Source organism: Alosa sapidissima, chromosome 20, assembly GCF_018492685.1.
Source record: "Alosa sapidissima isolate fAloSap1 chromosome 20, fAloSap1.pri, whole genome shotgun sequence".
Lineage (NCBI taxonomy): Eukaryota > Metazoa > Chordata > Actinopteri > Clupeiformes > Clupeidae > Alosa > Alosa sapidissima.
In genome coordinates, this window is record NC_055976.1 from 24431895 (window position 1) to 24445386 (window position 13492).

General features: G+C 43.2%; 1 protein-coding gene across 3 annotated transcripts in view; it reads left to right on the plus strand.

Moving 5' to 3' along the window:
• Positions 1-820: 820 nt before the first annotated feature.
• Positions 821-13492, plus strand: part of si:ch211-153b23.7 (RNA-binding protein 25) — a 15195-nt gene continuing 2523 nt past the window's right edge. For all 3 annotated transcript variants that reach the window (XM_042074191.1, XM_042074192.1, XM_042074190.1), the window contains exons 1-5: positions 821-1229; positions 8773-8968; positions 10804-10947; positions 11852-11986; positions 12835-13065. In XM_042074191.1, the coding sequence (XP_041930125.1) occupies positions 1129-1229; positions 8773-8968; positions 10804-10947; positions 11852-11986; positions 12835-13065 (807 nt within the window). In that variant the 5' untranslated portion in view covers positions 821-1128. The remainder of the gene's footprint in view (positions 1230-8772; positions 8969-10803; positions 10948-11851; positions 11987-12834; positions 13066-13492) is intronic.

Here is a 13492-nt window from a genome sequence, read left to right on the forward strand (position 1 = left end):
TGAACTATAAATGTTGCACCCCAACCTCCCTCCCCCAAAAAGGAAATAATTAATTAAATTAAGAACAAGGCGTGGGCTGTCGCCGTATCAAATGGTTTACAAAGGGAAAGTCCTTTCTCATTAATCTCCCATGACAGTAGCCCATGCCTCAGTGTCAGCTGAATCTTACTCACTCACGCTGTGGTCCCTTTCTAATCCGTTGGGTCTTAAGAGGATTTGCCCATTCATGCAGTATTATTATTTCTTCTGCTCTGTCCTCCTGTCATATCACACACACATTCACACACACACATACACATACACACACACACACACACACACACAAACACACACACACACACGCACACACACACACACGGGTGTGTAAATGTCTTGATGGCAGAGGCAGATACTTAAGACTCTGCTCACATGATGAATCTTGCTAATGTGAAGACTAATTTTTAATGAAGCCGCCTGTCCAATTACGGGCAATTTGCCAAGTTGGAAAATCAATGGACTGTTCGGTATCGCCGTACAAGACAAAATAGAACTTGAGAGTTTGGGGAGAAGGGAGAAGTTACAGGAAAAGATTAATCACATATTTCCCCACCTCCCTAAAGGTTTGGAATTGTCAAGTGGCTGTGACATCATGTCTTGTCCTTCCTATGTTCCTACGTATGGAAACCTAAATGCATTCTGAAAGTTTCAACCGAATCTGTGATCTCGGGGGGTGGGGGGGGGGGGGGTTACTTCCTCATTTGCCACCAGAAATGTAGCCATGACAACAATCAGCTTGGCTCCCTCATCAAATCAAGGCCCTCCATGCCAAAATGACGTTTCCTTGGCTAAAATTCTATAACACTATTAGCGTTATAATCTGATAATCATACATCAAACAGTGAATCTAAAATCTAAAACAACAAACAAAAGGGATTGTTTGTGTTGACTGCACAGACTTCCTCTTTTTCTGTCCAGGTTCCCCTTACACGTGACTTCAAGAGTTATATTAAAACTTCCTCTTTTAGTCTATAACATTCACAGCTAGACAAGCAGCACTTGTTTTCTCAGATCTATTCAGCAGAGGACTGAACTGCGGTAGTTTTAGTGTGACCAGCCCTTGAATCAACAGAGACCTCTCTAGAAGCTACCATGGATGGAAGTTTGCTGTCTTCGATATCCGATGGCGAGTCGCCTCCCAAGGAGAGCACTTCATCTCTAAATTCACACCAGGAGACTTCTCTTCCCAGTGGGTACGTGTTTCAGATTTTCTTTGCTCACAGTTTGTCTGAGTAAAAGTAACTCTTAAATGACTTCAGCTCGTTTAGTGTTGGAGTGTTGGAGCATTGTTGTTTACCTTAGGTGACTGTAATTGCAGCTAAATTACAATTATGAGTCGTTCATCATAATTGACAAAAGCATGAACTTGTCTGAGGGTTCATTGCATTGGGAGGGCACAGAAACAGAGCCGTAGAGCACAAGTTCAGTGTTACCCACATTTCAAACATTTGCTTATTTATCATTTATTTGATCATTATTATTGGTTGTTGTGTCTCTCTCAAACCCATTTGCAAACGTATTTCATAATAATGATCTGTATCCATGTATGATGCTGATATGTTACCTTTTTACTACCTTTTAGTGCCACCATGATCAATGGCTTTCCATATAATTTGATGGTGTGAAATTGAGATAGAAATAGACGGGGGGGGGGGGGGGGGGGGCTGTCACTTATAATGACATGGCCTGACCTTCATATTTCACTTGTAAGATTTTTTTACTGGCTTTAGTAAATCACAGAAGTTATGCCTGTTTTTTTCCCTTTAAATGCAAGAGAATTGGAAACTAGAACATGCTTTTTTTTAAGAAGTATAACATCCCATTAATCATTTTGAGTTGCCTGCACATCTTTAATTGAATTCTCATGTTTCATTTGGAAGAGTTTTCTGTTTGCTTCTTATTTTAGTAATATAGATGTGCTGGATCATTATGTTTTCAATACAGTTCTTTACGGCTTCGGATAACTGCATGGATAGACAGGCTGAGTTGATGGAAAGCCTTGAATGAGTCTTTTCTTTAAAAGACTTTTTTTTAAAAGAGTTTTTTTTTCTTTTTACCCTGTTGTGGCACCTCCATTTCAGAGTGATGTATAATTCTGAAAAATCCCTTTCACAGCTTGTGAAAAGGAGAATATTATTTCCTGTTTCCTCCACTGACGAGATAATAAATTTCACCAAATTTCACCATAGATTAGACAAATGTGAAAATATGATGCATTCTGTGTCCTTCTAAGGCTCCCTTGGGGAAATAAATAACAGATTTGAAACTTTCTAAAAAATGTGGGTTACTATTTATGAAACTGCGCTCACCACCTAGGGGAAGTATGATTGATGCTTTGGGAGCGGAACCTGTGTGTAAGGGTGGAGGCCCGGGCCTCCCAGGAGGGAAATGGTGCGTCTCGGAGGTGGGAGGGGGGTTGTACAGTAAGCACCTGATCAAGGTCTCCATGGACAATGCATGGATTTCCCCATGTGGCCAGATGGGCAAAATATTTAGTGTTTATTGGTCAGCAGACACATTTAGGAGCTATTGTGTATAATCATAAACTGCTGTAATAACTGTCATATGATGTGAGTAGAAAATATGTAAAGGGTAAATTTGCAGCACAGAGTCAACAGCCTCAGAAAACAATTCCCACCAAGGTAGTAACAAAGCCACCAAGTGCTATGATGTTGCAGTTTCATCACAAAGTACTTTATTTTCTGTTACCCGAACACCAAGGGCTACACTAACCGCCTTGTGCTATGATTGGGACATTCCAGGCCTAGGTGTGGGGATTGACCTATTTAACGGCAGATTCACAACACAAGAACTTGCATTTAGATTCAGTTTCATAATGCCTATGCTGTTTGAAGTGTATAGTTTGATGAAAGAGTTCTTTCTTTTTGGTAATCCAACGAGCCACTGTTAAGGGCAGTGCAGCGTAGAAAAAAACAGTTGTGACATCTGGGCAGAGACAGAGAAAGTTACCTTGAATATTAAAACTTGTTTAGTAGTTTAACCAGCAAAGAAAGGGCTTGAATCTGTTGACTGAAAACATTTCCACACACAAACCTTATAAAGCAAGCAAGTTTCCAGAAAAAAAAAATATATATATTATTCAAACAACAACTGCCAACAATCAATTAATCTCACACTAGAATGTTCTCACATTTCACAATTGCCACAATTTAATTCAGTTTACAATAATAAAGCCTGCTGTTTGAGGTATAGATAGTTGCAATAGCTCTTTATTTTTGCCAATATAATGGGGTCTCTAAAAAGAAGAACTTACTGTAGTGCATTGTGCTGCATAGAATAACAGGTGTGCATCCACGACACAGATGCCACAGCTGGCTTAAGGAGAACAGAAAGTACAGAGCAACAGCGCTGTGGCTCCTAGAAATGCACGGCTGTTTTTATTTCTGCTTCATTAAATAAATTAAGAGTGACCTTGCATGACAGATGGCAAGTTCTCTCAAGATTCTCTCCAGACATAATAAAAAGATAGATAAACAAATTAAGACATACAGAAAAATAGACGTATCTTCCCTGAGCAACAACAACTGCAGAGTGTCTTCAGCACAAAATGTGTTTTTTTGTTCACAGGCATTAAATTCTTAGGAGGGGCAGGAGTAGGAGCTCTGGCCTGCCATCAGCTCAAATAAATCTAATTTAGTGGTTGACTGACCCAATCGGGTCCTTGAATTGTGTGCATTTAGATGGACAGCCCCATAAATGCATATTCATTAAGCCCATGTCTCCATACAGACACAAGAGCTCTGATGCAGCGCCTTTTAAAAAAATCTGACAATCAGTTTTTGATGTCAAAACAGGGTTTTTGACACTGCCTAAGGCCATCCTTAAAAATATTTTCGTTTGCCGTAACCCGACCGACCCTGTCAATTTAGAACCGACCCAAATATTTATTTTTTTCCCCTTTTAGTCCGACCGATTTGCCGGTTGTAAACTTGCGTTAATACCGACCGATTGTTGTTTTTTTACTCTAAACAACCAATACAAATGCAATAAAATAATATTTCTTTTAGTAGGCCCAAGTATTGTGAATATAAATTGCCTACATGCAAACGTGGCTCACGTGTGGCGTCATCTCTACACCATTGGTTTTACACATGTCACACTATGGCCTACGCTTCGTTTCATTCACACAAACTGATAACGCTTTTACTTGGCACGAAGTTCTGGAAGAACTGTGGCCAGATCTTTTCTCATCCCTCCTCCCCCTAGTCTAACGGTGACCGTGTCGGAGTATTGAAATTGGTTGTGGTCTATTCAGCATTTCTCAAAATATGGGTCCGCAACATGGAGACTGCTGGTCCGCGGAGTCGTGGAGTGAAATTAGGCCCGGTGCTTCATCTGATAATTTGCTGCGCAGTTGATCAAGAAACCGCGGATCGACGAAAAAAGAAAACAAACGTTTCTGCTATCGATGTCATTAAACATGGAGCCCTACAATTAAGTGGTGGTATGAGCATTCATTCAGTGCGCGTCTGCGCGAGAGAAACTGAAACTAATCGATAACGTTGGTATCAAAGCTCCGCTTCAACCTGTTGGAAGGCTATTTATTTATTTAACGAAACTTAATAGAACGACGTTGTTTTTTGGAACTTCCTTAGAAACAGAGCAGAGACTGTATAATACACTGTATAGCATTGAGTATTGTATAGTCAAATTTCAATATAACGTGGCTAAGAGCTATTGTAGCCTTCTTTCTGGGTACATGTAGATGAGCCCTATGACCCAAAAGTCTGCCATGACCGGGCCTCAGGTCAAAGAAGTTTGAGAAAGGCTGGTCTATATAACCTGCATCAGAATGAGGTTTGCAATGGTGCGCCTGAAGGCACGGGTTGAAGACCCAGTCAGTTACGTCACGATATGCACATTTGTGTAAATTCATTCCTACGTAATCACCATGACCAAAATTGTACTTTTTTTTTTTTTACTTTGAATCTTGAAAAAAAAAAATATTGACCTACCTACCGACCCATTTCTATTTTTTTTTGGCTGTTACTGCAAACAAAAATATTTTTAAGGATGGCCTAACCCTGGGAACTTCCCCCATAGAAAACTATTGCACCACAGACTCCTCAATAGAACAGAATATGAATGACAGACCAGCACAATCCTTTCTTGTTGATGTGTGAGGGACAAGTACCACACAGTATTGCTTTCAGAACGGTGTTGAAATATGGCCATTAAAATTATTCATATGTATTACATTCATAAATTAGTACATTGCAGTAGCTGTTTCTCTTGTGTCGTGTACATTTATACAAGAGTTAAAATGTTTACAATGCACACTATGAAACAACATAGACAAGGCCCACATATGAACCATTTTCCCCACAGCACATTATCATGTAGTGAATTCCAGCTAAATGGCACTTATATCAAATGGATTAGTTTTTTTAGTCACATCATTTTTAACCTGCAACCAAATGTGTTGATTGAAAGATCGTTCCGCATGTCACCACCCTGTGTTAAATTACAAACTGAACTATTCAACAGGAAAGCAATTTTTTTCATAATGGATTTTTTTATTTATTCAAACAGCAGCTGTCTCTGTTCCAAAATAGTTGTCACGCCAGGATGTTGAAACACCTTCTCCTGCTCAGTGCAGTCACACTGTGTGAGTGAATCATACAGCCCTAATATATATTTTATACTGTTTATTTAGATGCCCTTTATGATGTCCTCCGATAAGCGAAATTATTTTCTTTATTGCCACCTCAAATACAGTGAAAGTGAATTACAATGGCGGCCTTGGCAGAATAGCATTCCTCAGAGAAGTTGCGCCCTCGCATATATTCGAGAAACCATTTTCAAACTTCAGACATCATAAAATGTTTTACGATCTCCTTGGCTTGGTGGTCGCTGCAATGCATAAAGTTAGCACACCGCAAGGACGTCCGAAAACACAGTGACCAGAGGCAGGCCAGTTATTATTTTGAAAACATTACATGATGATATGTGGCTCGGCAACAGTGTTGAACAAAAATGTCAGCGACCGCATAGACCTGATTGATAACATTTCGAACCATGACCTTGTGATCGACCCTGATGACCTTGTGATCGACCCCTGAATAACAGACTGATCGGTCTCTGAGCTCGGGCAGATCCTGGGCAGAATCTACTGTTATGTCGGTCTATAGCATTATGTTTCAGTAGGAAATCCAGGGAATCCCCATGGCAATAAAACATTTATTTTAATAATAAGCCAGAAATTTCTTTTCAGAAGGATTGAACTTTAAGACTGATTTTTTTTTCAAAAAATACATTATGATTGATTTTCTATCTCACACTTTCAGCTTGATTATCTTGACGCTTCCGAATATTAGATCCACATATTTGGTCTTCAGCTTACCATTGCATATATGAAGTCTAAACTAATTTGTTTAAACCGCCAGCCTTGTTAACCAGCTTAAAGTGAAAGTGAAGAGTTCTGAGTGGCTGACTCGGCCCAATTGGGCGGGCTGAGCAGATGCCGGGCGGCTTTGCTGTGCGCCGACTGAGGCGCGGCCACATGCTGCCTCCTTCCCTGATAACCACGGTCCACCCAGCGTGGCGTTCCCCCAGTGCCGTTTAAACACCACTTTCTCTCCGGCCTGGAGGAGTGGGGAGTGCTCCAACAAGATTTCACTCAGCACTTTGGGCATCTCTCTCTCTATCTCTCTCTAACTCTCTCTCTCTCACACTCTCTAACTCTCTCTCTCTCTCTCTCTCTCTCTTTCTCTAACTCTCAGTCTCTCTCTCTCTAACCCTCTCTTTTCTCTCTCTCTCTCTCTCTCTCTGTCTCTCCCTCTTTTCCTCTCTCCATGTATTTCCCCTCTGTGCCTATCTGAGGCCTGGGGGAGAGATTGCTGTGTGTTCCTGTTTGTAGGGCTTGCTGCACATTTCAGCGTGTATTGGAGTGGAGATGAGCAGAGAGCAGGACTTGCCAGGAGATTAGCCCGGCTGCTGGAGTGGGGATGGGGATGGGGATGGGGGTGGTGACGGAGGATTGGGCATGTTAGGTGGAGGGGAGGCAGAAGACAGGTTGTGATCTCTTTGTAGCAAGGTTGAGAGTGAAGTGATTTTTCAGCGGCGCGTGGCGGTGGGGTGGAGGGTTGGGGGAGCAGGGGTGTAGGAGCGTGGCTGATAAAGAGAGAGTCTTATCTGTCTTCGTCCGTCCCTGCCACTCGACTCCTTTCACCTGACATGAATGTTGGGGGAAGTTCACAAAGGCCGCTCAGAGGAACAGTCATTTCCATAAATTATGCCCCTGCGTAACACTGTGTGTGTGTTGATTCCAGGGCTGTGTGGAAAAGAACTTCACTGTCTGCATAACCTCAAACACCCGGGTTTCAAAATCATGCTGCACTTACAATGTTTCATTATGCCAATTTAGATCAACAGAATTACTACAGACGGGAAAATGTATTTTGCCACAGGTCTTGTCACAAGGTAACTAAATTGTTATGTAGAGATGCATGTCTAATTTAAGCATAAACTATAACAACAGCACTTTCTATTCCTTTACAACATGCATGCCTTAGGACATGGGCTAGAATTTGTGATGAGATTGTTTGGTTCAGTGTGATTAGGGGCAGCCGTGGCCTACTGGTTAGCGCTTCAGACTTGTTACCGGAGGGTTGTCCCCGAGCGCCGCTGTGGGATTAGTGTGTCCTTCACCCCACTGTGTGTACACCGTGTGCTGTGTGTGTTTCACTAATTCACGGATTGGGATAAATGCAGAGACCAAATTTCCCTCACGGGATCAAAAGAGTATATAATTATACTGATAAGTGGCAGCTAGTTTCCTTTGGGTTTAATTTTGGGGGCATTTTAGGACACTAAAGACTGGGAGTACTATCAGGAAATTACTGCGGGGGGTCCGAATCAGGTGCGCCACAGCGCCCCCTAGAGTTCCTAAACTCAACACACTTACAGATAACCAACATCAGATCAATCAATGGCTATAGTGTGGAATAAAGTTTCAGCTCATCTGTTCACATCCCCTTTGACATGCACTTCACCCGGCGCATTTGTGTAGGAGCCGTGCTGCCATCGCCTCTTTGGCTCCTTAATGGGATTCATCATGTCGAATGAAGGGTATTAGTCTGCACTCCAAGCCTCATCAGGCTGCTCTTTATCAGGCGTTTGCAACAGTAATGTCTCCATGCACAGCTGCGTGAGCACAACCTCTGGATTTGTGATAGGCTCTTAATTGCTTGATTTGATTCCCTCCATTGAATTTAATCAACCGGCCGCGAGTTCTAATGGAATTTGGTTCATTTGAGAAGCGCATGTGATTGTGTCTTTGTGTGTGTGTGTGTGTGTGTGTGTGTGTGTGTGTGTGTGTGTGTGTTTGTGTGTGTCTTTGTGTGTGTGCATGTGTGTGTGTGTGTGTGTGTGTGTGTTTGCATGGATTACCCATCAAGAAGTATTAGTACTGGAATCAGTCATGCTTTGCTGAATGAAGGGCTGCAATGTGAAAAGCTCAATAAGATGCCAAGGTCTGCCTCAGTGGCGGTGGAAGACTGGCGTGATTGCCAAGCTGGCATCTCAACAGGAGCCAATCATGGATTGCTGTATGTGAACCGATCAAGGGTCATGCTTCGTGTTAAATAACCAATGAGGAATCGCAACCACATCTGAATAGCTGAATGGTGACCCATTTTCTTCTTGTGTGTGCGTTTGTGTGTGTGTGTGTGGGGGTGTGTCTCTGTCTGTGTCTGTGTGTATGTTTGATGTCAGGCTGGAAGAGGAGCAGAGAGAGAAAGAGGAGGAAGAGGAGGAGGTGGATGAGGAAGAGGAGGTGGGGAGTGAGCACCTCCTCTCGACTGAGGAGCAGGTGACGCTCATCACCGACAGCATGTCCGTGACGTCGGCCGATGAGGAGAAACTACAGCTGCTTAACAAGAACATGGAACTGCGCAGAATCAACAAGGAGGTGAGACTGCTCACAACCACACAACCTTCTCCATGCTAGACAGATAAGCACAGTGGTTCATCCACTGCTCACAACCCCACAACCTTCTCCATATATATAAGCACAGGGGTTCATCCACTGCTCACAACCACACAACCTTCTCCATACTAAACAGATAAGCACAGGGGTTCATTCACTGCTACACTACATAGCCTAGGCTATAGCCTATTTGTTACCGTTTCATCGTGGCTTTTGGTGAGAAACAAATAGATCGACAACGCTGAACTTGAATCAAACATTCTTTAGAACACAGCTGATCAACCGTCTGCTTTCACTTTTGAATGAAGTTCCAGTTCTTGTGTAGTGATATGAAAGACGTGAAATAGAAGCACAAAGCTCATTTTCCTTGACAGCGGTCTGTTATACTTAGCAACGGTCTGTTATTGAGAATTAGCAGACCACCGAACGTTGGGAAGGCCCATTCAAGTGAATGGAGCATTCTGCAGCATTATGAAGAGCCGTGTAATAATCAGAATTACAGTAATAGCCACCCCACCAGCCAATCAGAAAAGAGTATTTCTTCTCTCCGGGTGATAAGTAACAATAATACTATGGTAGACATGGCATAAAGGGATTTTAGTAATTACCTGTTTATACAGGCCTTGTGTGGGTGAAACTTCACTGGGTGAATCCCTATAGCTTCCCCCATGCTCCCATACACTGTAGTTCCTATCCTAGCATATGCTCTGGCCTTACGTAATGGATCTCTGACTTGCTTGTGGATCTCATTGTGCAATCTGCTTCTGTGCTCTTTAAGCACCACTGAGCATAGATTGCACACAATCTGTCTCCATTTACAATGTTTATGTATCATTGCACATAGACCACTCAATCTGTCTCTTTACACAGCGTTATTAGGGATTAATCCACTCTGTGTGTTGTCCTCTTGTGTACAGTCTGTCGCTATGCTTCATGAACATTTGGTGGAATATTTTTTAAATCGGCATTATGTGAATTCAGTTTGAGTCATTCCAACGGTGACTAGAGGGCATCTGATGAAGGTGGGAGAGAATGAGAGAAAGAGAGTGCTTCTGTTTGTGCATCTGTGTGTGTGTGTTGTGTGTGTGTGTGTGTGTGTGTGTGTGTGTGAGCAATTTCTACTTATCTTTCCTCACCTTACTGCGGGTCCAAACTGCCACCATGGGCTGTCATTGTTAACCAGATGGGCGCGTTGTTTGGACAGAGGGACATGAAGAGTGCCCCAAACACTAACGCCTTCCATGGCTCCACACTGCACTCATCAAAACCTCATTTATTTTTTCACTGCGAAAGGAAGAATACTGCTGTCTCTGTTTACGGCCTGCCCACATCAATGCTCAACAAGAACAGGAGCTGAATGAGAGGAAGTGAGAGAGAGAGAGAGAAGGAAGGAGAGACGGAGAGAGAGGGAGAGAGAGAGAGAGAGGGAGAGAGAGAGAGAGGGAGAGAGAGATAAAGAGAGAGAGTGAGACAGAGAGGGTGAGAGATGGACTGAGAGAGAGATGAGTGAGGAAGAAATTCTATGATTGCAGAAGAATGCAATTGTGTCGTCACACCTTCTGCTTTTTGGTGATGTCCCTTTGCTATTAAAAGCCTCCAAGCACAAAGCAGTTTGTTTTGATAGACCTGACTGTGTGTGTGTGTGTGTGTGTGTGTGTGTGTGTGTGTGTGTGTGTGCGTGCGTGCGTGCGTGCGTGCGTGCGTGCGTGCGTGCGTGCGTGCGTGCGTGCGTGCGTGTGCGTGTGCGTGTGTGTGTGTGTGTGTGTGTGTGTGTGTGTGCGTGTGTGTGGGTGGGTGTGTGTGTGTGCCGTCCCCAGCTGATGAAGCTGAATGAGGACTGGGACCACATCTACCGCAGCACCACCCTGAGCCTGCAGCAGAGGATGGACGCCCTACAGAGAGAGATCAGCAGCATCCGCCAGCTCAACAGCAAACTGTTGCTCAAGGTGGAGCATGAACAGGTGAGGCACAGCACTAACACACACACACACACACACACACACACACACACACACACATAGAAAGACAGACACATGGACTCAAACACACAAACAGACACACACCACACATCTCTCATCGATGCCCACATGTCTGTAGTGGGGGACAGCAGAGAAGCTCCTCCCTGAGGCCTTAAGAGATGAAAACCGTTGGCAGTAGCCATAGATCTTAGCCCCCCCACCTGACTCCAAACTCCCATACCTGATGTCTCAGGTCAAAACCCATTGAGGGCCCCGGCCGTGGCACGACAGGTAGGGGCACCTGCACCATACGCCGGCCACCCGGGTTCGATTCCAGCCCCGTGGTTCTTTCCAGATCCCACCCTGACTCTCTCTCCCACTCACTCTCCACTATCCTATCTCATTAAAGGCATAAAAAGCCCAAATATTATATATATATATATATATATATATATATATATATATATATATATATATATATATATTAATAGTTATAATAATAATAATAAAAACCCATTGAGAGGTGGTGTTTCACAATACCCTCCTACACACAAACATGATACTGTACACATGCACACACACATATGGACCTGAATTTATAAGTATTTACTGCCAGATTGTGCTTATGTTTGTGTGTGTGTGTGTAGAATAAAGGGGATACTATGAGCACACTCTGATGATGTGTGTGTCTGTAGAATAAAGGGTAATACTATGAGCACACTCTGATGATGTGTGTGTGTGTGTGTAGAATAAAGGGTAATACTATGAGCACACTCTGATGATGTGTGTGTGTGTGTGTAGAATAAAGGGGAATACTATGAGCACACTCTGATGATGTGTGTGTGTGTAGAATAAAGGGTAATACTATGAGCACACTCTGATGATGTGTGTGTGTGTGTGTGTGTAGAATAAAGGGGAATACTATGAGCACACTCTGATGGAAGAGCTTAAGAAGAACCAGCATCTGCAGGAGTACATTCAACTGCTGGAGGGCCGCATGCAGCAGTCACACTCAACCACAGACTGGAGCATACTAACACCGGTTAGTGTACACACACACACACACACACATGCACATACATGCTCACAAACAAACATGCACGCACACACACACACAAACAGTACACCTTTACAGATTACTATACATACTGTACGTTCATAGACAGTATCCACTTATGTGATGTGGCCCCTGCAGTGTTCTCTCAGTTGGGCATTAATAGATTGCTGTCATCGTTATTTCCTGTTTTGGTCATAATTGACAATGTGTATTTGCAAATGAAAGCAGTATTTAAAGGTGAATGAGATATACTGGTAAACGTCAGGTCCAATTGTCTATAGCAATGTGTATCTACAGTACGCCATGGGAAGTCTTGTAATTAGGCCATACCAAGTTGCCTCTTGTGTCTGAAAAGTGTAAATTCACCACTATCTGGAGCCCCGTGCAGACGTCCTGTGCAGGCTAATGCGCTAATGCGCTTCTTCCTGAACTGGGGAGGAGGATTTTGTTGTGTGGAACATTTCTGGCATGAGCTTGCTAGAGCTTGCTAATCGCAGGGACGGTTTAAAAACACAGGTTATTTAGGGTTTCCAGTGCTCTCAACGACTACAGAGAGGTGGTGCTGACAAATGCACTTTAAGTTGTGTGGATATTTTTTTAACTAATGAAGCCCTGCACATTGAAAACATCCAGTCCAAACGCAACAGGGAAGCTGTTTCCTACAGTACTTTAATTAATCGTTTTAGTTTTTTACCTCGTTTGAACCTGACATTTAATTGCACAATATTGCATAGACATGCATCTGATCTGACTGTGTTGAATGAAGAGTCACTATGTTGATATTATAGAAGTTGATTTCTCTTGATAAGTTTTCTCTCACCCGTCCTCTGCAGAGTTCAGTGAATGGATCCAGACCGACAGAAACCAACACAGACTCCAAATACTCCCCGGATCAGAAGAGGCCTGCTCACCACATCGATGGTCATCTGACTGGACCGCATCCTCCTTCAGAGTGCACCGCTGCCCGTGGCAAAGGACAAAGCGAGGCCGGTAGAACACGCTCAAAGCACAACCTCTCTGAGGTGCAGGACCTCAAGGACCAGCTGGAGGCTCTGAAATGCCAGGTATGACACACACAGAGATACAGATACAATATAAAACACACACGCACACACCAACAGACCACACAAGCACACACACACACACACACACACACACAGACAGACATACACAGAGACAACACAAGCATACACAGACAGACACACACACACACACACACACACACACACACACACAGATACAGTATAAATACACCCACACACACACACACATACAGTCAGACACATACATGAAATACTTACAATCTCACTCACACGCACACACACACAGGCACACACATCACATACTTACAATCCCACTCACACACACACACACGCACACACACACACACACAGGCACTTACATTACAATCTCACTCACACGCACACACACATACACAGGCACTTACATCAAATACAATCTCACTCAATGCACACACACACACATCATATG